Source organism: Hemicordylus capensis, chromosome 6 (genome assembly GCF_027244095.1).
Source record: "Hemicordylus capensis ecotype Gifberg chromosome 6, rHemCap1.1.pri, whole genome shotgun sequence".
Lineage (NCBI taxonomy): Eukaryota > Metazoa > Chordata > Lepidosauria > Squamata > Cordylidae > Hemicordylus > Hemicordylus capensis.
In genome coordinates, this window is record NC_069662.1 from 123,183,556 (window position 1) to 123,206,524 (window position 22,969).

The window sequence follows — 22,969 nt, forward strand, 5'->3', positions numbered from 1 at the left end:
TCAGAAGAGGCAGAGCACTGTATGCAGAGGCGTAACTAGGGAAAACGGCGCCCGGGGCAAGCATTGAAATGGCACCTCCCCCGCGCCCCAACATGCTACATTATATTTAGGTTTTTCCTCACAAGCGCCCGCTGCCGCCAAGCCAGGCCACTGACTGGCCGCCAGGCGCCAGCAAAGCAATGGGGAGTGCGGGCAGCGCGGAAGGGACCGCTCGTGGGGGAGGGGGCGCCGACGCGCTCCCTTGACTGCTGCAGCGCTGCTGCACTGAGCAGGAAACATTTGTATTAACAAAAAAAAATTAAAAAATAATTTTTGTCATGGCGGCGCCCCCCATGTGACCAAAAAAGATGGCGCCCAGGGCACGTGCCCCCCCTGCCCCCCCTATAGTTACGCCTCTGACTGTATGCGCATGCTGCTGCTTCTGTGCCTAGCTGCCTTCCTGCCCGCTTACCAATCAGAAGCTCTCCTGCATGCAGGCAGCCAGGCTGCTCTTGCTGGCTCAGCTCAAAAGAGGCAGAGTACTGTGACGTTTGTGCCTGCCTGCCTGCCACCACTGCCTGTGTACTGTGCTTGTTGCTGCTTCAGTGGTGCCTCATTCTCTGTGAGGGGCAGTTCTGCTTCTTCTGTTGCAGAAGAATTCTTCTCCACTCCAGCCTCCAGTCCAGGACAGGAAACTATGGGACTTGGTTTGTTTTTCCCTTACAACGTGCATCACAAGTTGGCTTGTGATCCAGAAGGTGTGTATGAACTGTGAAGCAAGGGGTGTGTGTGTGTGTGTGTGTGTTACACAAATGCACTGTGTCCACTTGGTTTGTGATCAAGAAGTGTTATTTGTCTGTGTTATTTTATCTATATTTCATTGTTATTTATTTGTTTGTTTGTTTATTGGCATCCCCACCCCACCGCTTGACTTGGGTCCCTGATTTGGGCAATGGAATGTTGGCAACCCTACGTCATTCCAGAAATAGATTTGCATCCCCATCAATTCTGGACTTCTAGAATTTTTGCAGGAATTGAAAAAGGCAAATTGGGCATGATTTATAAACCTATAAATCCCCTAAAATATTAAGATCTATGGAATTCACATACATAAAAACTTTTCACACAATCATACCTAACATCCAGATTTAAGAACAACTTTAGCCCTGTTCAGACTATGTTGTATCTGCATTCAGATGTCTGTACATGGTGGTACATGTTTTGTGTAAATGACTGTACCCGTATTCATTTTAAAAGTGAATCTATGTTCAGGTCCTTCAAATACAAGGTACAGATAGGAAGTGTATTGCTGTACCTGCATTCAACATAACATGTGAGTAACTATACCTGCATACAGATCTGTAGAGGTCTAGTAGAAATATTCGATGTCTACACTCAAATGCTAGGCCTTATATACAACTACGATAATAGTTGATGTAACGTGTTTTGTGTAAGGGATCATTCAAAAGTATATTTCTTATTTGTCTTCTGATGATGTGCAACCCATTGTATCACTTAAGGATTTGACAATCTAGGCTGTCCAGGTTTGTTCGCCCCTTGCTTCACCTTCTGGATCACAAACTGCTAACAGAGCAAAGAGACACCTTTTTAAAGTGGTGATTCTCTTTATTGAACATGGGGAGAGCAACTGGCCCTATCCAGCCCCAGCACAGTATCCCTCCTGTGGCTGTTGCTGGTGTCTGTCTTATTTAGATTGTGAGCTGTTAGGGGACGGGGAGCCATTTTATTTATTTTTATATTTATGTAAACCACTTTGGAAACTTTTGTTGAAAGTAGTATATAAATATTCGTCATATTCGTATGTTGAATTTCAGATTGTAAGCTCCTCAGAGCAGGGACCTTTACCCCTACATTCTCTAAAGTGTTATGATAGGCAAAGTAAAGTGTGCCATCAAGTCGATTTCGACTCCCAGAGACCACAGCGTCCTGTAGTTTTCTTTGGTTTACCATTGCCTCCTCCCATGCAGTATGAGATGATGCCTTTCAGCATCTTCCTATATTGCTGCTGTCTGATATAGGTGTTTCCCATAGTCTGGGAAACATACCAAAGGGGATTCGAACCAGCAACCTTCTGCTTGTTTGTAAAGCATTTCCCTGCGGCGCCACTTAAGGTGGCTATAGTGCCATGATAATGGTATATAAATCATAGTTGTAATGTCCTTTTTGTGTGTACTGATTCACAGTTTCTTTTAGCACACTATCAAAGGCAGTAGTGATGATTTTAAGTCTTACAAATGTTTATAGCTTTACCATTAGCCCCTTAACAAAGGTGTAGTCTTTTAATTCCCATTTTGTTGCAGAGCTGTGGTCTTTTTAATTCCCATTTTGTTACCAGCAGATGGCGCTGCTAACCTAATAATACATTCATTTGTCGTCTAGAAGAATATTTTTCGCTTCATTGTCCTGCCTAAAGGCTGGACTCTAATTGAATTTTGAATCATAGCATTATTGTGTCAGAAGGGCCTGCCACATCCGGACCAGACTCAGGGTTTGTGACCACTTCATCCGGAGACTCCCCAGTGTCAGACTTGAGGTTCATGACCAGCCCTTGCACAAAAGAAGGATTTATAAAGTGCCATTCCTTTATCTATCTATCTATTTATACCCCACCCCTCCAGTACACTACTGTTCGGAGCAGCTCACTACATTATTAAGATAGACACACTATAAAGCAAGACTAATAAAGTTAAAAGACCAGGCTAAAAACACACATAAAACTACAATTTTTAAAAAAAGTTTCAAACCTACCAGATATAAGCAGCAGCTGAAACTTTTAAAAACCTCTTTTAAAAGATGTGTTTTTAATTGTTTTTTAAAAACACTGAGGGAGGGAGCATGGCGAAGCTCTTGGGGGAGGATGTTCCAAAGCCAAGGGGCCACCAATGAAAAGGTCCTGTCTCTAGTCCCCGCCAACCAGATCTCTGTTAGTAGTGGGGCCATGAGCAGGGCATGAGATGCTGAGCAGAGGGCCCTGGCAGGTTCATATGGGAGAATGTGGTCCGACGGGTACCCTAACCCCAAGATGTGTAGAGCTTTAAAGGTGAAGGCCAGCACCTTGAATCTAGCCTGGAAGCAAACTGGTGACCAATGAAGCTGCCACAGGATGGGTATAACACTCATGAAGCTGTGGACTTTGTCTTTCAGAGGGAGTGTGACCCCCTTTAAGGCCAGATTTACCGTGCTTCTTGGATAAGCAGTTTTACCAATCCAGAGCACTTCTGTCTTATCTGGATTAGCCTTTTTGCCCCCATCCAGTCCAGAACAGACTCCAAGCCCAGGTTCAGAGCCAGTGTGGTGTAGTGGTTAGAGTGCTGGACTAGGACCGGGGAGACCTGAGTTCAAATCCCCATTCAGCCATGAGACTTGCTGGGTGACTCTGGGCCAGTCACTTCTCTCTCAGCCAAACCTACTTCACAGGGTTGTTGTGAGGAGAAACCTAAGTATGTAGTACACTGCTCTGGGCTGCTTGGAGGAAGAGCAGGATATAAATGTAAAATAATAATAATAATAAAATAATCAATGCCTCCCTGGTGTCTGCTGATTTAAAGGATAGGTAGAGCTGGGTGTCAATCAACATATCGATGACACTGCAGCCCACACCCACCAATGACCTCTCCCAGAGGTTTCATGTAGATGTTAAACAGCACGAGGGACAGAACTGATTTCTGTGGCACCCCATAGGCCAAAGGCCAAGGGGTATAGCAGGTACCCCCCAGCACCACCTTCTGAGTATAATCCTCCAGGTAGGACTGGAGTCACCATATAACCAGGCTCCCGAGTCCCAACTCGGAGAGGTGACCCGAAAGATACCATGGTCTGAGTTAATGATGAATGCTGGAATTTATTCTTTGTGTTGTTGTTTTGTTTTGCCATTGCCGTAAATAAAGTATCTATCTATAACATGGTCGATGAATGGTTCAGGAGAATCAACAGAGTCACACTCATGGTGTAGGTCATTCACCAGGCCAACCAAGGCAGTTTCTGTCCTGAACCCAGGCCAGAAGCCAGACTGGAAAGGATCTAAGTAATCAGATTCATCCAGGACTGCCTGGAACTGAGACACCACCACACTCTCCAAACATTGCCCAAGAAGGAGAGGCTATAAACTGGTTGAAAGTTATTTAAATGATCGGTGTCTTTGAGGACTTGAAGAGGGGCCTAATGATTGCCTCCTTTAGCTGAGGAGGCACCACCCTGCTTCAGATAAGTGTTCACCACCTCTGCCACCCATGGACCCAGTGCCTCCCTAGCAGCCTTTACCAACCATGAAGGGCAAGAGTCGAGCACACATGTGGTAGGCCTCAGCCTTCCAATCAGCCTGTCCACAAAAACCTTAGCATCCAAGTCAGAATGGATATGAGTGATTTTGTCTGCAAAATGTAATGCAAATTGATCACAATGGGCTGCTAAGGGTTCTTTAGGGCCCTCACATAGGAGGCCCGAACCACTAGAAAAAGCCTGCTGGACAACACTGAGCGCAAGAGGGCGTCCCCTTGAGCTCCAGAGAGCATGAGCAGACTTTCCCCCTGTCATTTCAGACAATGCTTGCTGCCTGAGAGCTTCTTTTTCCCTTTTTCTCCCTCGCTGGAGGGAGAGAAAGGGAAATAAAGGCAGTCAGGAAGCAAACACTGCATGAAAAGGACAGGGGAGAGCTTGCTCAGGGCTCTCCTGGGCATGGGCGGGGGAGTTGGCTTGGGGCTCTTCCAGTGCCCGAGCCACACCGCCCTGTGGGCTTCGGCAGCCCTTTTCATTGGAGGCCCGGGTTCTTTGAACCCATTCACGCAATGGTGGCTCTGCTCCTGGACCAGCTTTGATATAGCCAGCACACGTTCCCTTCACCTAGCATGTACTGTTGATGAAACTGCTTTGAGGGTGATTGGCCTGCACCCCCTAGTTCAGGCGAATGTGGGGGATTTAGTTCAAAAGGGGAGACAGTTCCAATCAGCCTTAATTGGTGCAAGCATATGAACTCAAGAAAATCAGCTTGAGAGAGAGGTTTTAATTAAATCAAAAAGGAGTTTATTTAAAGCAAAAATAATAAGACTTAATAAAGTAGAAGCAATGCAAATATGTTTAAAAATAGACTATTGTAAGGCACATTTAGCTTAAAGTTCCAAATGATGTGTAAATTCCCAGGCGGGCTAGAGAAGTACTTTAAGATAGAGCGGCAAGATTTCAAAAATAAGAGAAAGGGCTGGTTTCAGCCCTGAAGAAGCTGGGTAAGAGGCTACATCACCTGTCCTGAAGAGGGGAACACCAACGTGGAGTTTCTTGTTGCAGTCTGCTGGGGTCCAGAGTGAGAGGCACAAGGGAACACTGAGATGTTTCTCAGTGGGAGTCCCAGGTGTAACATACATGAGGAAGCACACTGGGTCATGGAGTTAGGGATACTTATACCCCAAAATGTGCCTTGAGGACACTTGTCTTTTGTCCTGCTCTGCTGAACAGGGGAGCCCAAACAACTTTTTTGGAATGCATTGTGTCTTAGGCCTTCCTAGGTAGGAATGTGTGTGAATCGCCTATGGCATTCAAGGCTGATTGTGAGGACAACTGGAGTGTGCAGATGCATTTAAAGAATATCCTGTGCTGGGACTGACTCTCCCAATAATTCCATCAACAGTTTCAATAGGCACACTTCAAAGTTACATCACTTACTCATCCCTATTGTAATGGAGGCTGCAGATAAGAAACTTGTCTTATCTGTCTTTTCTCCCTGGCCTGATGACCAGGTACTGTCTCTCTTTGCTAGAGGAAGAGGGGAGTTTAGATTTCATTCCAAGGCTGAAATGATCTTAGATGCCAGACACTTGCAGTAGCTAGTCCAGGGAGTCTGCTTAGCTGGGCACCCCTCATAAGAGAGTGTGAAGCTAATCCCCTTTCCAATTTGTGGGGCTTGCAGCCAATCCAGGGACAACCAGTCCACTGCCAACTAAGTGACTTGTGTCCATGTATAGCATAGACTGGGAGCTCATATTGCGGTGCAGCTTCTGAACATAGCAAAAGTGCAACCTCCAAGCCTGGAGATGCAGTTGCAACCAGGGAGTCTTCTGGGAGCAGGCAGAATAAGCTCAGCTGGTAACAGTACTACTCCCACCACCATATCACCCTCTGCAAAGGACCACCTCAATTGGAAGGGCCTCCTCCAAAGTAACACGCAGCCCCAGACACATATCGTGAAGAGCAGCACCTTAATAAAGACAAGACAAAAGAACTCATTGAAACAGAGGCAATATTCTAGATAAACCCCATCCCTTCTAGTGCTTTGGCCTAACATCTCAGATGCATCATGTTAAGCTGTAATAAAGGTAAAGTGTGCCATCAAGTCAATTTCTACTCCTGGCGCCCACAGAGCCCTGTGGTTTTCTTTTGGTAGACTACAGGAGGGGTTTACCATTGCCTCCTCCTGCACACTATGAGAGGATGCCTTTCAGCATTTTCCTATATTGCTGCTGCCCAATATAGTACCAACAGGGATTCAAACCGGCAACCTTCTGCTTGTTAGTCAAGCATTTCCCCACTGCGTATTAGGTGGCTTTAAGCTGTAATAATTATCTATTATTTAGATTTAAAATAAAATAAAATAGAATTAGGTAGATATCCCAGACCAACAGAGGGTGGGATCTGTTGGCAGGGCAGGGAAAAGCCTGTACATTTTCCTTTCCAACTGCAGCCCTAAATTGAGTCCTCATCTGAAGAGGCCTCTTACTTTCAGAAGCCAGAAAAGCCAATTTGCATCCTCAGAGTCTTGGATCCTGGTCAACTATCGAATATCAAAGATTATCCAGGTGCGTATTCAAAGGTACCTAACAACAATACATGGGAACCAAGACAACCAAGTCTGGAGAACAGCATTAGAAAACATATTCCAACGTATGTATTCATAATTTTTCATCATTTTCTGAAAGGTTAGAACATTTGGGTTTAACTTTTTTTTTAACCTTGGTTTCTTAATTACATTCTTCTGCACAGAGTAACTCTTGTATCTTCCTATTAGTTTCATCCCTAATCTCAGAGTACCACTGAACTCAGCCATTCATTGGAAACAATAGCACCTACAGTTCCAACTTTCATTGCTGGTTTCTTATTTCACTGGACCTCAGCCAGACCTTAACCATTGGGGAGGAAAAGTCACAGATGCACACAAAACACTACTTTTTTCAGTTCCAATATAATGATACCTGATACAAGCAAAGATGGGTGGAAATCTGAGTATTCAATATACCAGAATGAGAACTCACAGGAGTGAGATGTTCAGGAGAGGAGGGAGGGACGGGACCAGGCACTGCTATCACTTTTGCAAGTGAATATATTGTTGTATATCTGGAGGAAGTGCCTGAGAAGGTCAGGTGTTCTCATGACTATAAATCACACCCACTTTGACACATTTACATCCCTGACAAGGAAGTTTAACCAGCTCCAGTGATCGGCTTCGGTAAGCAAAATCCAGCATTTAAACTATTTTCTTGCAAATTTACTTAATCAACATAGGGAAACACCCTGGAATAAGAAGAAATTATTTATGGGTTATCAATTATCTGTGAAATATTTGCTAAGTGGGGATCTCTTAAATGTAACAACTCTCTGTGAAATGATCATGTAATACAACCTACACTGAAAACCGATTTATATTTATCTAAGAGGTCAAAGGATTCTTATAGGAGCAGTCATGGCTTTTATTTATTTATTTAGTTAGTTAGTTAGATTTATATGTAGCCCTACTCCCATAGGACTCAGGGTGGCTTACAGACAATAACATATATATTTTTTGTAAAGGTGGGGAGTCTTTGAAAGAGAAACTATACTTATAAATTTTTGTATGAGCATAAAAGTTAGTATTTTATGCCTTTGGAAAAAATTGAATTGAAAAGTCTTCCATACAACGATTTTTGAAACTCAGCATCTTTGAAACCCAGCAACTTCATCTTAGCAAATGAGAGATTGTTTCTGTTGAATGTTTCAAAAAAACAGGTGGAGTAGTTCTTATTCATAACTATTGGTTTCAGATTGGTTGGTTGCATTTATCCTTCCCCCTCCCCCATAATAATCTATTATGTAGAAAATCTGGAGCTAACCTTTTCATTGCTTGGAGGTATATTCTGGTTGAAAAGAAATGAAAGAAAAGCTATCACTTTAAATTGATTTTAATTAATTATTAACTGGCAAGTCCCTAGATAGTTCCAATATATGCCATTGACCTCTGTTGAGTTTGCTGGTCATTGACCATCATAAAGATTGATTGACTGATTGATTGCCATTGACCTCTTTTTGGAGAACAAGGAATTGCAGCATGCATGTACTTCAAACATTTACATCCCTACAACAAAAATAATTTTCAAGAGCGTCTGAGTAAAATGAAGAGGCTACAAAATCTGTATCAACTATGACCTAATATGACTCTTTAGAAAGTACCTGAGAGACCTCCCCACCAACAAACAACGAGTAACAGTGGAACTGAAAGTCTTTTTCCAATATTGATCATATACCCATGCTTGCTTTTGTTTAGCACGTGCAGACCAGGGGTGTAGCTATAATTGAGTGGATGGGTCCAAAGAACCCGGGGCCCCCAGCTCTACCCCTCCCTATTTTCTTCATTATCTCCCTCACTCCGAGGGGCTGCTGGGGAGAGGGGTGAACACGGGCCCCCTCTCCCCTAGCTACGGCCCTGGTGCAGACATTAATAGTGGAGACAGATAGATAACTGAAATTTGTGATTGTTTTTATAAAGATCTTGAACTATATTATTGAACAGAAATAGATTGCTGCAATGACAAAAACCTTCACATTCACTTGAGTTTTGCTAGCAGAAGGTCAATTAAATTCCAATGTGTTTCTTTTTATTATTATTGACACACCTCATAGTGTTGGCACAGTTTAGCACTTTAATTTCTGATTAGAAGTGAGTAGAAAGGAATTATTCCTAGACAACTCACCAAAAGCTTTGTGGCACTTATGGTCTGTGGTCAACAAAACAAGGTGGAGGGATTCCATTAAGTTATTATTTGTTGATGTTATTAAAATGTCCTTTTGAAGATTCAAATGTCTGAATGTAAAATAACTTTTTAGAAGATCAAGATGTTCTATATGTTTTGTATGTATCTTCTGGAAAGATCCTTACTGGAACTTTACTTTCAGTCCCACCTACTATAGCCTATCTTACTAGATTTTATCCACAACTAAAACACTTGGAATGCCTGAAAAAAAATCTATAAAATAAATTGACAGGTGTAATTTAATTTGCCGCTTTTAAAATACCTGCTCCACACTGAACCATGCAACCACTGAACATAGGATTTGAAAGAACAATGGTACAAGTGCATGCTATTGTACTTTGATTTACTCTTTGAAAAGCCTTCGTACTAGGAGGATGCTAAAGTCATTTTTAAAACTCTGGGTCATTCAAAGCAGAGTTTGAGCATTCTCAAGAGTACCTTTTGAAAAGGTAGCTTTGGAAAAATTATGTGCAAGTGTGGAACGTACAATTCCACACTTAATTTTGATCACTATCTAGTACAACCAGTATCTGAAAGTACCACAGATAATTGCTGATCCCTTTGAATGAAAGGAATTTTACTAATTCTGTATTATTTTAATGGAGATGATAATGCATTTTGAATAAATAGTAATTATTCTGTTTAATGCTTCCATTATTATTTCTGAAATGTGTAGGTTCCGTTTCAGAATGTTGTTAGGAAATTCATATCTATTTCTAAGTGTTGTTGTTTTTTAATAGAAGCATTCATTTCTCTGACACAGAGCTTCCCATGAAAGTACCAGATTTTTAAAAAATTGCTTTGTTCTCCATTATCAGGGGCTATCTTGACGAAAGAAAGAAAGAAAGAAAGAAAGAAAGAAAGAAAGAAAGAAAGAAAGAAAGAAAGAAAGAAAGAAAGAAATGCATTCAGCACTGGGTTTATCTTTCATGCTAATTGCGGTTTCCTCCAATTTTGCTATGGCAATCAAAAAGGAAAAAAGAGTTCCCCAGACGCTATCAAGAGGTTTTGTATTTTTACTTTATTCTGTTACTTCTTAAGCAATCTTCTAGTTGCTTTTAAAAAAATTAAAATTCATTCAAAATAGCTTTAACAAGGCACAGAAGTCTGAAAGGTCGACATTTGCTGGAAATGCTTTCTTAATAAAGTAGTCTTTTTGTAAATTCGGTCCCTTCTGAGGTTTTAATGAATAAAAATGATCGTGGATTTTTAAAAAAGAGACACACACACACACACCCTTTAGATAAAATGAAGGAAATTTTTTATTCCTTCCCATTGCTCAGTGGTTTCATAACTGGCCTGAATGACTTTTGTCCCTGATACAACATTACAACTTAAACTTAGCATTAACTTAATGTTGCAAGTATTTATTTTTATTTATTTATTTATTCGATTTCTATACCGCTCTTCCAAAAATGGCTCAGGGCAGTGGATGTAAATGCGGATGTAAAGAATCATTTCCAGTCTGACTGGTCCTTTTAATGTGATCGAATTGAATATTCTTTCTTTGAATATACTTTGCAATGGATTATCAATATATAGAAACACTGTCCTCATCCACTATACAGATCCTTCTCCAGTGTTATGTAAGATCCTCCTAAAGCAAAAAGGGAGCATGTAGAACCTGCACTCACAGGAGTGTAGCTATAATTGAGCAGATGGGTTCAAAGAACCTGGGGGCCTCAGCTCCTGAGGGCCCCGCCCCAGTTCTACCACTCGCTATTTTCCTCATTATCTCCCTCACTCTGAGGAGCTGCCGGGGAAAGAGGTGAACATGGGCCCCCTCTCTCCTTGCTCCACCCCATGCACTTATATGCTAAAATGAACCTTTTTACACAGAAAAGTTACCCCTTCTATTGCTGCTTTTAGGGAGACCCTGGTATCTTCCCCAGACAGTAGGCAATGCCTCTGCTTTCCCACCAATCACCTCCTTATTTGGTGAAAGGAGCGTACCCGTATTTACCCAAATAGAACATGACTCTGAACTTAAGATGACCCCTTAAAAAAACAGAGATTAAATAAAGGTTATACTCATGTTTATCTGAAAGGAACAGGACTGAATTTAAAACAACTCCCCATTTTCTAGTCTTGTATTTAAATACAGTATATGGATCTCTAAATTGGAAAAGTGGCCTAAAATATTCATGGTTTTGGGTGCTGGCTTTTTGTCCTAGGAAACCTAGCACTTGGACTCTTATTCTAGAGTGATATGGTGTCTCCTGCACTAGATAGGCAATATTGCTAACAGTGTGAAAAGATGCATTTTAGAATACATTTGCGAGGGCTACACACACACACATACCCCCATTTGCTTTAATGTGTATGCTGCAGGAACAGAATAATGCAAGAAACAAACCTCACTAACGGTGTGGAGGTGCAGAGTATATAGTATCACTGCAGTGTCTAGTAATCACGCTGTGCATGTTGGGACAATTTTTGCTGATTCCCCCGCAAAGCTCTCTGTGCAAGCCAGAAGTAGGTCCCTGAGGGTTGCATAACCCAAGGGTAGGGGGAATCTGTGAAAATCCACACGCAGCACAACTCTGAATTACTAAACACTGCAGAGGGATTTTTCATGCGGAGCTACCACACTGTTTGTGAGGATCTTGGCCAGAGAGTTACACATTTCAGTGCAGGTTTAACTCAATATGAAGAATATATTGGAGAGCTGAATGAACAGTAATCCAACTTGAATCTGTTGTTATTCTAGGATGGGGTGATGATATAACTTGGGTACAAACTTATGAAGAAGGCCTCTATCAAGCAAAGAAAAGGTAACTTCATCACTGAACTTGTTTGAGAAAATACACATTAATCTTAAAAGACGTTTAGCAAGAGCAGTGTAAGAACTGTATAGGTTCCTGTAGCTAATATTGAAACTAGGTGAACCCTGGATAAAATACATATTGTTGAGGCAAGATAAGAAGCATTTCCACACCTTACTATTGTAATAATTGCAAAATGCAGCAGCCAGGTAGGTCTCTGGGACATCTCAAAGAGACCACATTATACCTATGCTAAAAGAACTGCACTGGCTACCAATTTGTTTCTGGGCAAAATACAAAGTGCTGGTTATAACCTATAAAGCCCTAAAGAGCTTAGGTCCAGGGAATTTAAGAGAATGCCCTCTTCATTATGAGCCCTGTTGCCTATTGAGGACATCTGGGGGAGATCTGTCTGCAGTTGCCACCAACCCGTCTAGTGGCGACAGGGACAGGCCTTCCCCATTGATGCCCCAAGACTTTGGAATGCTTTCCCTGTCAAAATAAGGGCTGCTCATCGCTGAAAGATTTTAAGAAGCCAGTTAAGACAGATTTGTTCACCAGGCTTTTAATTATACTCATATTTAACATTGTTTTTAATTTTAAATTGTTTTAATATTTTAATTTTTTAAAAAAAATTGTTCTGTTTTACTGTAACCCTCCCAGGGTTGCAAGTTTTGGGTGGTATATAAATATATTACATAAATAAATAAATGTGATGTAATGTGGTTTAAATTTGGTTCTAATTAGCCTGTGGAAAAACCTGAATGACTCCACATAATCACACATTACCAAGGCAATGTGGAAAAAGACCACAGAAACAGGTTTTCAACCATTACCATAAGAACGTATAAGATGAACCTTTTTCTTTTTGCATTGGTGACATGGTTTTTGATTGAGATACTGGCCACCATCCTGACTAACACACTGCACTAGTGCAGCAGTGCTTAGTTCCAGACTAACCCTCACGTGAGTATGGGAAGGGGTGCTATTCAACAATCTCCCCTTCCCTCTGAAGTCTATTATGCATCACCAAAATATTCCCTTACAGTAATGTGATTTTCAGGACATATATCGGTGGTATACAGTAGGCTTCAGAGGGAAGGGGAGATCCTCCAAATTTGCTCCTTTGACTATTTATGCAACACCATTAGTCTGGAGCTCAGCTCTGTTGCACAGTGCTAGTCTGGATGGCAACCATTTTCTTTACTATTAGTAGTAAAGAAAATGCACTATGAATATTTATATACCTCTTTTCAACAAAAGTTCTCAGAGTGGTTTATATAGAAAGTAAATAAATAAGAAATAAGATGATCTTATTTTTTTCATTTGCAAAGTTTCATACAATATCTTTTATAATACAAACTAAAGATCCATAGCAGTAGAGAGACACATAGTTTAGCTGCAATCCCCAAATTTAGACAGAGGACACAAGAATTATTAGCACAGTATTGGGTGAGTTTAGGATTGGAGCTTTTATTTCTTCCGGCAGCTTCTCCTAGTCTTGCTTCAACAACTTGCATTTTAGCTTAGGTTTATAGATTGTTGAACACTTGTCTTCACGTGTCCAGTTACTGAGTGAATTTGTAATGAGAAGAAATGTAAAAAAATAGGCTGCAATGTTTTTGATACATATCAAGAATCCATATCACAATACACATCAAGAATCCAACTTGGAAACCAACTTCTGCTAGGCTGCCAACTAAATCAAAAACTTTAAAGTCCATAACACTGAAAAGAGAAATTGTCTTTCTGTTGAAGTTACATTTGCTCAATCTTTATATAAATATATGTGCTGGATCAGACCAAAGGTCCATCCAGCATCCTGTTCCCCATAAAAGTCATCCAGATAACCCTGGGGAAGCTCAGAATTGGGGCACATAGACAAATATGGCTTCCCAGCAATTGCAAGTGAGTGGCACGCTGCCTCTGAACCAGGAAATAAGTAACATATAGCCATATGACTAGCAGTTAATGATTTGCCTTTGTTCACAAATGTGTTTTAGTTCATTGCTTACAAACATTATCTATAATCTCATTTATGGTTATGTCTTACATGACAGAAAAATGTACATTCACTTTATTAATATGTTTTCCCCCTCTCTTTGAAAAAAAGTAATAAGCCACTGATGGTCATTCATCATCTAGAGGATTGCCAGTACTGTAAAGGTAAATCAAACCTGCTTAATTTAAAGAGAAGATTTCTAGAATATAACTGCAAAGGCATAAATAATTCTACTGAACTCTGCACTATACTTTGCAATACGGAGACTGTCTGCACCTCAGTTGTTGAGCGATGATATCAGAGAGCTTGATGGTAGTGCTTTGGAGTACATCCTTTAAGGATAGAAATTTGACCTGCTGATATGTTTCCTTTACTCAGGCTTCAAAGTTGTCCAAGTCTTAGCCCAAGAACCTTTTGAGAACTAGATTACATTGGAATATGAGAGGTACTGTTACAGAAGAAACTGCCCTTGAACACATTCTCCCATAACTACTGAAGGATGGATTCAGACAACCACTAATCACACATTAGCTGCTTAAACACATATGAGATGTCACCCATAACCAACTGAAGAAAGAGTAATCAGTAACCTCCAGACATTCAGGAAGTTCATATTCCCACAGCTCCTCAGAAAGCTGGGCAAGTTGGGAGGCATAGCATTACTTGGCCTTTTCCTTAGCAGGACCGTATGACAATCCCCTCTCCATGAAGTTAAGACTCCATATCATGAGCTTTCAAGTGGCTACATAATTAGTGATCATCTGCATGTACTTGGACCAACCCATCTGGTATGAACCTTTTCACTTTAGGTTAGAGATTTAATTTCCAGATGAACTTGAACCTCAGTACTTTTCATTTTAGAAATGAGCACTGCTTTTGGCGTAGCCAAAGGATGAAAATTATATATATAAGAGAGAGAGAAAGAGTTTGCTCTACAAAACCTTCCTTTCTTCTAATTTATAGTACTCCTAACTACTCCAATATATAGGATTCTAATATGTAGTATAACTGCAGCACAAGGCAGGTCTTGTTAAAGAGGATGAATTTACTACCAAGCCACTGAACACATTTCATATTGTTCTCTTCTCCCGCTCTTGTAACCAGAGACAGATGAGTGTGTGGCTGCCTAGCTCTGATCTCAGAAGAATTTACTAGGAATAATGCACTTTTGTTAGGCTGCAGCTCAGTACTCATCAAAAAGTCTTGGAAAAGAGGGCTTTCATTTGATTTAGGGATGAAGAGGTTCCCTCCGTTCTGCTCCTTTACTGTTTTAATTAATTAATTTATTAATAGTCCAGCCCTGGGGAAAACCTAATAGGGCAGCGTACAATAATCAAACAACAAATAAAAATAGGCACATGTACAAATAAAGTGGAGTTTTAAAAGCAACAATAAACCATAATCCCATAAAAATTCAGCTGAGCAGAATAAAGCAAGATCAGGTCACATGGTCAAATGACTGGGCAGACAAAAATATCTTTGCCTGGCACCAGAATTACATCACACATGTCGGGGACAGGTCACCTCCTCCTAGGGAGGGCATTTCACAGCTGAGAAGTCACAACTGAAAAGGCCCTCCTTTTATGGAGATTTATATTATTTCCATCTAGTCCATAAGAAAATTCAGTCTAATTTATAGGAGTATATTCCAACATTCTGAAGTCCCTTGAATTCCACTCTGTTTGAATTCCCACAGCAATTGCAGATTTTTGAAGTATTAGTTATGGATTGTGCATATGCACCTGTGGAATGATACTAATTTTAAAAGCAAAATGCCTCCCACCATATGTGCTTTAGGAAGTTTATATTTAAAATTAGGGATAGAATAAAAATAATTTAATTAATCAAAAAAGCCAGTCTCAGTTTTTCAGTATTATAAATTTATTTTTCAAAAAATTAATTGCAGAATTGTGCTATTCTGGTAAACAAAACTTAAATACTGTTAAAATTAATTAATTAATTTAGTACAGTTGTATGCCGCGGTTTACAATGAAAAGGAACATTTACATTTTTAAATTTAATATCTTCTTCTTCTTATTATTATTATTATTACATTTATATCCCGCTCTTCCTCCAAGGAGCCCAGAGCGGTGTACTACATACTTAAGTTTCTCATCACAACAACCCTGTGAAGTAGGTTAGGCTGAGAGAGAAGTGACTGGCCCAGAGTCACCCAGCTAGTATCATGGCTGAATGGGGATTTGAACTCGGGTCTCCCTGGTCCTAGTCCAGCACTCTAACCACTACACCACACTGGCTTGCAAAATTTTAGAAATATACCTTAGAAAAAACCATGGATTCCACTTTGAATTCCACTCCAGGAAATATATATTACAGCAGAACCTCAATATCCAGCGTAAAACCTGATAGAAGTGGATTCTGTAAGCATCCAAATAATGATATCTATAAGCTTGGGAATTAGCATAAAGAGTACCAGTGCAGCTAAGAAGATGTGTTGAGGCTTCTGTGTATGGGTCTCCAGCCAACTAATGACCCAGTTGCAAAACAGCATGCTGTGCATGTGGATCCCCCCTTGCCTGGACACTCACACCTTACAAACTAGGCAAAACACAAATTTAACAATCTGTAACCAAAAGACTGTATGCACAGACTTCTGCATATATGGATCTCTGGCTTAGGACCTTTAGGTGGATGTCCCACTGAAATCAATAGTGCTTACTGCAGTGAAATATGGTTTGGAAGGAATGTAGAAGAAGGTGTATTACCATATTTTTCAAGTGAGCGTTTACTTGTAGACAAAACCAAGAAATGTGAACACAATGACCAGTCTATCATGTGTTGCTTTAATAAGGGAAAATGTTCTCTTAGCCAGTCTTGGGTGACTACTGAATTACAAATGACAATCCTTTTTTTATTTTTTCCAGCACTAAAGGAGGTTTTTGCCAAAAACCAAGAAATAAACGAAATGTGTCAGAACAACTTCATCATGCTCAATCTCATGGTAAATGATATGCATATTATACTTGGTAGGGCAGGGAGGGTGAGTTCCACATAGTCATAATACCAAGATACTTCCTTTAGTGAAGTACTTTGTTAGTAATAGCCATTGATTAATATAATTAATTTTTTTTCCCTGCCAGCATGAAACAACCGACAAGAACCTGTCACCTGATGGACAATATGTGCCTCGAATCATGTTTGTAGGTATGTATCGGACATTACTGTGGTCATAAAATGTCACTTCTTCTCAGCAGTACTATTACTGGCAGTAACTGGTGAAGCAGCTCACTGGTGGAAACTACCACCCACTGGGTGGGTCAACCAAGGTGGGGAGAGAATTCCAACCGTTACTAGTAAGAGATGGCAGGCAGCAGAAGCAGGGAGAATTCAGTCAGCACCATGCAAGCACATAGTTGTTGCTGATTGGCTAGCTGCCCTCACTAGGGATATCCAGCCAATCAACAGTCACAAGCTTGCACAGTACTGATGCACTACTCCTCTAATGCTGACTCCTGACAGATACCAGTAACCGCTGGAACTCCCCTTCCTCCTCTATCTCCTTACGGTGGCAGCCAGTAGATTCCACCAACAAGCCATTTAACCTCTGTCTATTACAGAGAAAATTATGCTTCATTAATATAGAATTATTACATTATAATAATATTAACACTGCCTTTTATTAATCCAGTTTATTAATATCCCAGTTGGTCTGAAAATGTAAGCAAAGCACATAGATTGCTTGCATTTGTATGTAATACAAAACCACAGATCCAATGGACCCGCATTTCTGCTCCACCCTCCCCCACTCTCCCGTAATGTTCTGCTCCTTCTTCCCTCCATTCTTCAGAGGTAATGGAGAGCTCTCTCGCTCTCTCTGCAATCAGTGAGATTACGGCGGGGGTGGGGGAGGAGACTGGCTGCCTGGGCTTCCTTCTCAGCAGCCAATAGTAGCTGGAACAAGGGAGGAGCTTCCTTCCTCAACTCTGTTTGTCAGACAGCAAGATTTCCATGCTGTGTTTGGATGTAGTACTGGCACCACAGGTACAGGTGAAGAAACTCACTACAAATGGAAGGTATAAATTGGAGTCTGGGGAGGAAACCATGGGTCCTTTTGGGGGTGGAACCGCGGTTGCATGCATTCAGATGTAGACAAATTGAAACCGGAGGTCCCTTCAACTCCAGTTTCATGTTACGTCCAAATGCAGTCATTGTGTCTTTAGATTGTGATCCCTTTGGGGACAGGAAACCCAACTTATTAATTTATTTTTCTGTGTAAAATAATTTGAGAACTTTTGTTGAAAACTAGTATTTAAATATGTTGGTATATAAAAAGCAGTATATAAGTAGTGGTCGTCGTCATCATAGTAACAACAGTAGAATGCAACCAGTATAAATATTGCCTAGTAGAAATCTAAACATTTTATATACACACACACACACACATACACAAATGTATATAATTCTGCAGCAGCATTTCGCTACAAATGGCCTTGTTCTGACCTCTGTAATTTTTAACATACTGTAGACACTAGAACTGCACCCCTCGCTAATTTATAATGTATCTTGCAGCATGCCAAGATGAGACCACCTATTAGAAGACTACACAGCCTTCTAGCCACCTATATCTCTGGGTACTGCTTTATATGGGCACCCACATCTAAGACCCCAAACACAGTCAGACAGAAGACTGATTGACATGCAGCACTTGCACATCCCCTCTCTGCTATCTCTTCTACTCACACTCTGCTTCATTTATGACTTGTTGGTTTGTGGCAAACCATAACTTGCCATCACATCTGACCTGGAACCTAGAGTTTGTGCAAACCAGGACTGAGCTGTATTAACATTCAGTTTCATTGACTAGACTGTAACATCCCTCAACTTTCTTATTATCTAACTTGTATACCAGTACAACATAAGAGTATGATGCAGTTGCATATAGGGTGATTACAAGTCGTATTTTGGTTACTTTTCCAGATCCTTCTCTCACTGTGAGAGCTGATATCACTGGAAGATACTCTAACCGACTCTATACTTATGAGCCCCAAGACCTGCCACTGTGTAAGTTTTTTTCCTAAGGATCTGCACTAAGTCCTGGTCATATCAGCAATGAAATGCATGCCTTCCATTGATTATTTATTTATTATTTATTTAACATATTTTTATACCGCCCAAAACGCTAATCTCTGGGCAGTTTACAACAAAGCAAATAAAGAAACTATTCCAACAGTAGAATATAACAGCCAGCAAGGGGTGTAGCTGTAATTGAACAAGATGGGACAAATGTCCTTGGACTCTGAGGAAAGCCAAGCCCCACTGTTTGAGGCGTGTGTGGTATTATTTGCATAGGAGTGAGAGAAAGGACATGCCAAGAAAGTGTTTTTTTCCACCATATCCTAACTGTTCTTATGGAGCAATGCTGCTGGACCAGGAGAGAAAAAGGTAGGGGCCCCAGGAGGGAGGGGCCCATCTTCACTTCTTGTCCCCAGGCCTACTCTAACCTTGCTATGCTCCTGCAGCCAGCTATAAGGTAAACCATCTTTCAACGTATTGTAACAACCACTGGTTTAGGCCTCCCTGATTTTAGCCAGTGTTAAGAGATATTGGGAACATACAGGTGAAACTCACAAAATTAGAATATCGTGCAAAAGTCCATTAATTTCAGTAATGCAAATTAAAAGGTGAAACTGATATGAGACAGACGCATTACATGCAAAGCGAGATAAGTCAAGCCTTAATTTGTTATAATTGTGATGATCATGGCGTACAGCTCATGAAAACCCCAAATCCACAATCCCAGAAAATTAGAATATTACATGGAACCAAGAAGACAAGGATTGTAGAATAGAACAATATCGGACCTCTGAAAAGTATACAGTGTACTGTGCTTGATTGGCCAGCAAACTCGCCTGACCTGACCCCATAGAGAATCTATGGGGCATTGCCAAGAGAAGGATGAGAGACATGAGACCAAACAATGCAGAAGAGCTGAAGGCCGCTAATGAAGCATTCTGGTCTTCCATAACACCTCAGCAGTGCCACAGGCTGATAGCATCCATGCCACGCCGCATTGAGGCAGTAATTGCTGCAAAAGGGGCCCAAACCAAGTACTGAATACATATGCATGCTTATACTTTTAAGTATAATTAAGGCTTGACTTATCTCACTTTGCATGTAATGCGTCTGTCTCATATATCAGTTTCACCTTTTAATTTGCATTACTGAAATTAATGGACTTTTGCACGATATTCTAATTTTCCGAGTTTCACCTGTAAAAGGAAATTTGAAATTACACATCACATTTCTTGTTTCAATGTTTTTCCAGCCGTGATACTACAGGAGCGACTGTAATAGATTCACTTACTGTCTTCTTCTTTCAGTAATAGAGAACATGAAGAAAGCACTACGTCTCGTTCAGACTGAACTGTAAAATGGTTGTTGAAAGATCATTGTGAACTTCAGGAGATGAAACACTACAACAAAATCCTCAGATTTTGGAATATATTCTTATTACCTTTCACTGTCAGGAGATATTTTCCAATGCTCAAGGAAGAAACAGAAAATTTTGATGCAGTTTTGCCATGGTGGCTCATATTCATCAAAGTAGAACTTCCTTTCTTTGATGTTTAGAATTCTATTGCGCATTATTGACAACAGGCTAAAAAGGCAAATGAAATCAAGGAATTTTTTTCAATGAAATGGTGGAACTGAGGGCAGGGAGTTGAATCACTATGAAATTAAGTTCAGTTCCACTTCAGTTTCAACAGTGCTTTTTAATTCTTCCTTTCAGTTCCAGTTCAGACACTTACTTTTCAAAAATGGTTCAGTAACTGGTTCAGACATGCTGAACCAGTTCTGAATCACCAGTCATTATTCAGAATGGGTGCCTGTGGAGCTATTATTCTTTTAAAAATAAACCTGCAGGTCCCAGTCAGGTGATCTGCATATAATCTAGGATCCTGACATATGATTTATTTTTTATTTTTTAAAATAGCTGTTCCTGGCCTTCTCAGGTCAATGTGGATGTTGGGCACTGAGAGTCTAGTAATGACCCCAGCCGCCCCCAAGCACCCACCCCCCATGCAATGTGAATCAATAACATTCTACCGCACCGTTATGTTCTCCCTTTTTGTAATGTTGTTCCATACTCAGTCTGTATCTCAGTCTTCAACTGCCTTGCCTAGTCATTGGACAAGGCAGTGTTCTGCCTCCTGTAGTCCATCAAGCTGAACACTTGATTACAGGACAGCTTTGGACCAGAGAAGAGATTCTCAACTTTGAGCCCCCAGATGTTGCTGCAATATAACTCCCATCATTCCTAGTCACAATGGCCTTCGTTGATGGAGTTGGATCCTAACAACACCTGACGACCCAAGGTTAGCAATACCTGTACCAGAAAAAACAATAGCCCCCCCCCCGGTCCCTCTCTATTCCTACTTGTTTGTATCCTGCTTGTTGTACATGGAAAACTGCCACATACACGCACCCAGATTCACAGGCCCAGTATCACATTATGTTTCAATATGTTCACTCACTTCATTGCCTACTATGATGTTACCAGAGCAATATTTGGGATTTTGTCGTGTTGTGTGTTCAACTCATTTTCAGAAGCCAGTCGATTCTGGGCTTTATTACAAGAACAAGCAGTAGTAGCATGTTAGAATTTAGGGTCTGAATGGTACAAGTCACCATTTGTAATGTTTCACATTATCTAATTGAAATGCATAAGTATAACAGAATGGGCATTCTAAAATATTGTTTAGGACACATATGCATTACAATAATAAAGGTAGTACTTTGTTACTAATTCTGTAATGCTATACAGAAAAGGGCTTTGGTATAGCGCTATCATAGTGGTGTAACAGAAAACTATGTTTGCAAGAATGGTGTGTATGCATAACAAAATATCCATGTTTTAGTTACTTTGCAAGTTATTGATTCTATTGTTCTTGCAAACACCAAAAAAAGTTTGTATTGGGTCTGAAATTATTAAGAAATTAAAAAAAAAAAAAACCTGCAATCCCTTCAGACCACTGTTGGCTTTTCCTTTAGATCTCATATTTCTAACTATGATCCAAAGCAACTTTCCACAAGATTTAGAACTAGAAAAATTGCAGATGGCAAGTACGAACTTCAAAGGCTTTTCACTGTGCGCATCAATCATTATGTGTCGAGTATCCACACATTTGTTCCATACCAATATAGCCAATTCTTGCCAACAGCTAGCACTGATATAGTGCCACTGTTGTGGTTGTGCTGATGTATAATCTACACACGATAACATTTGAGGCTTGCTAAGTGGACTACCAAGGCAGAAAAGTGATTAGAATGTTTTCCTCTAACATTCTGTTCAGACGTGATAATTCCAGTAGTTTAATAGCACCAAGGAATGCACTCACAACATTTATTTATTCATTCGATTTCTATACCGCCTTATCAAAAATGGCTCAGAGTGGTTTACACAGAGAAATAATACATAAATAAGATGGCTCCCTGTCCCCAAAGGGCTCACAATCTAAAAAAGAAACATAAGACACACACCAGCAACAGTCACTGGAAGTACTGTGCTGGGGGTGGATGAGGCCAGTTACTCTCCCCCTGCTAAATAAAGAGAATCACCACATTAAAAGGTGCCTCTTTGCCAAGTTAGCAGGGGTTAACATCTCTTATTAAGTTAACATCTCCTATTATTTCCAGTTGTAATTGTGTCAGTCCAGGCGAGCCCGTGGCACCCTCGGAAGCACCTAGGGCAAGGCCTCAGAGATAGGGGAGAGGGTGAGCATCACCTGGGTCCTCCTCCTAGGCAGTCATGTCCTTGGGCTGGCTCCTCACTGGGAGACTACAGCCCTCCCTCACACAGCTCCGCCTTCATCGCCAACTGAGCTGTTTTTAAAGGCCGCTTCACATGCTGAGCATCCAAGCCCCACACTTCCTGGATCCTCTCCCATGAGTGTCATTGCCCTTTACTGTGCTCTCGCAGCAACCCCCTCATCTCCACTCAGCAACTCTGCACCTGTTCCCTGCCCGGCAACAGTCCCAGGCAGCTGCGCCTCCTGGCTGGCTTCATCAGTGGATGCCAAACAACCCTCCAGGCTGCCGGCCACAGTCCGGATGCCTGAGCCACTCCCGCCCTACCCTGGGCTGGCCTCGGCCTTGTCCAAGCCCCAGCTCTGCCCACTTCTGTCACCATTCCGGAGTTGCTACTCCGGCGGTTGGTGCCAGGTGTGGGCCGGCCGGCCAATAAGAGTTCT

The 22,969-nt window shown here is 41.1% G+C and overlaps 1 protein-coding gene across 4 annotated transcripts; it reads left to right on the forward strand.

The window, feature by feature from the left end:
- The first annotated feature begins 540 nt into the window (after window positions 1–540).
- AGR3 (anterior gradient 3, protein disulphide isomerase family member) lies at window positions 541–21,746 on the forward strand. Of its 4 annotated transcripts, XM_053263753.1 has the most exons (10): window positions 541–737; window positions 6,671–6,785; window positions 9,809–9,842; window positions 9,893–9,995; window positions 11,701–11,764; window positions 13,869–13,921; window positions 16,643–16,719; window positions 16,859–16,922; window positions 18,696–18,779; window positions 20,099–21,746. In XM_053263753.1, exons 4-10 carry the CDS (start codon window positions 9,893–9,895, stop codon window positions 20,146–20,148), a joined length of 495 nt encoding a protein of 164 aa, XP_053119728.1. In that variant the 5' UTR covers window positions 541–737; window positions 6,671–6,785; window positions 9,809–9,842; the 3' UTR covers window positions 20,149–21,746. The 4 variants fall into 4 exon arrangements, with proteins under 4 accessions (XP_053119728.1, XP_053119729.1, XP_053119730.1 ...); XM_053263754.1 differs by lacking the exon at window positions 6,671–6,785; XM_053263755.1 differs by lacking the exons at window positions 541–737; window positions 6,671–6,785 and adding an exon at window positions 6,847–6,870.
- The last annotated feature ends 1,223 nt before the right edge of the window (window positions 21,747–22,969 follow it).

Excerpts from the sequence above, each read along its gene's own strand:
- AGR3 (XM_053263753.1), top strand. The coding sequence starts at position 9,893 with ATGCATTCAGCACTGGGTTTATCTTTCATGCTAATTGCGGTTTCCTCC. Across the intron at positions 16,923-18,695 it reads GCCTCGAATCATGTTTGTAG|ATCCTTCTCTCACTGTGAGA; the intron begins GTATGTATCGGA and ends TTACTTTTCCAG. Across the intron at positions 18,780-20,098 it reads GCCCCAAGACCTGCCACTGT|TAATAGAGAACATGAAGAAA; the intron begins GTAAGTTTTTTT and ends TTCTTCTTTCAG.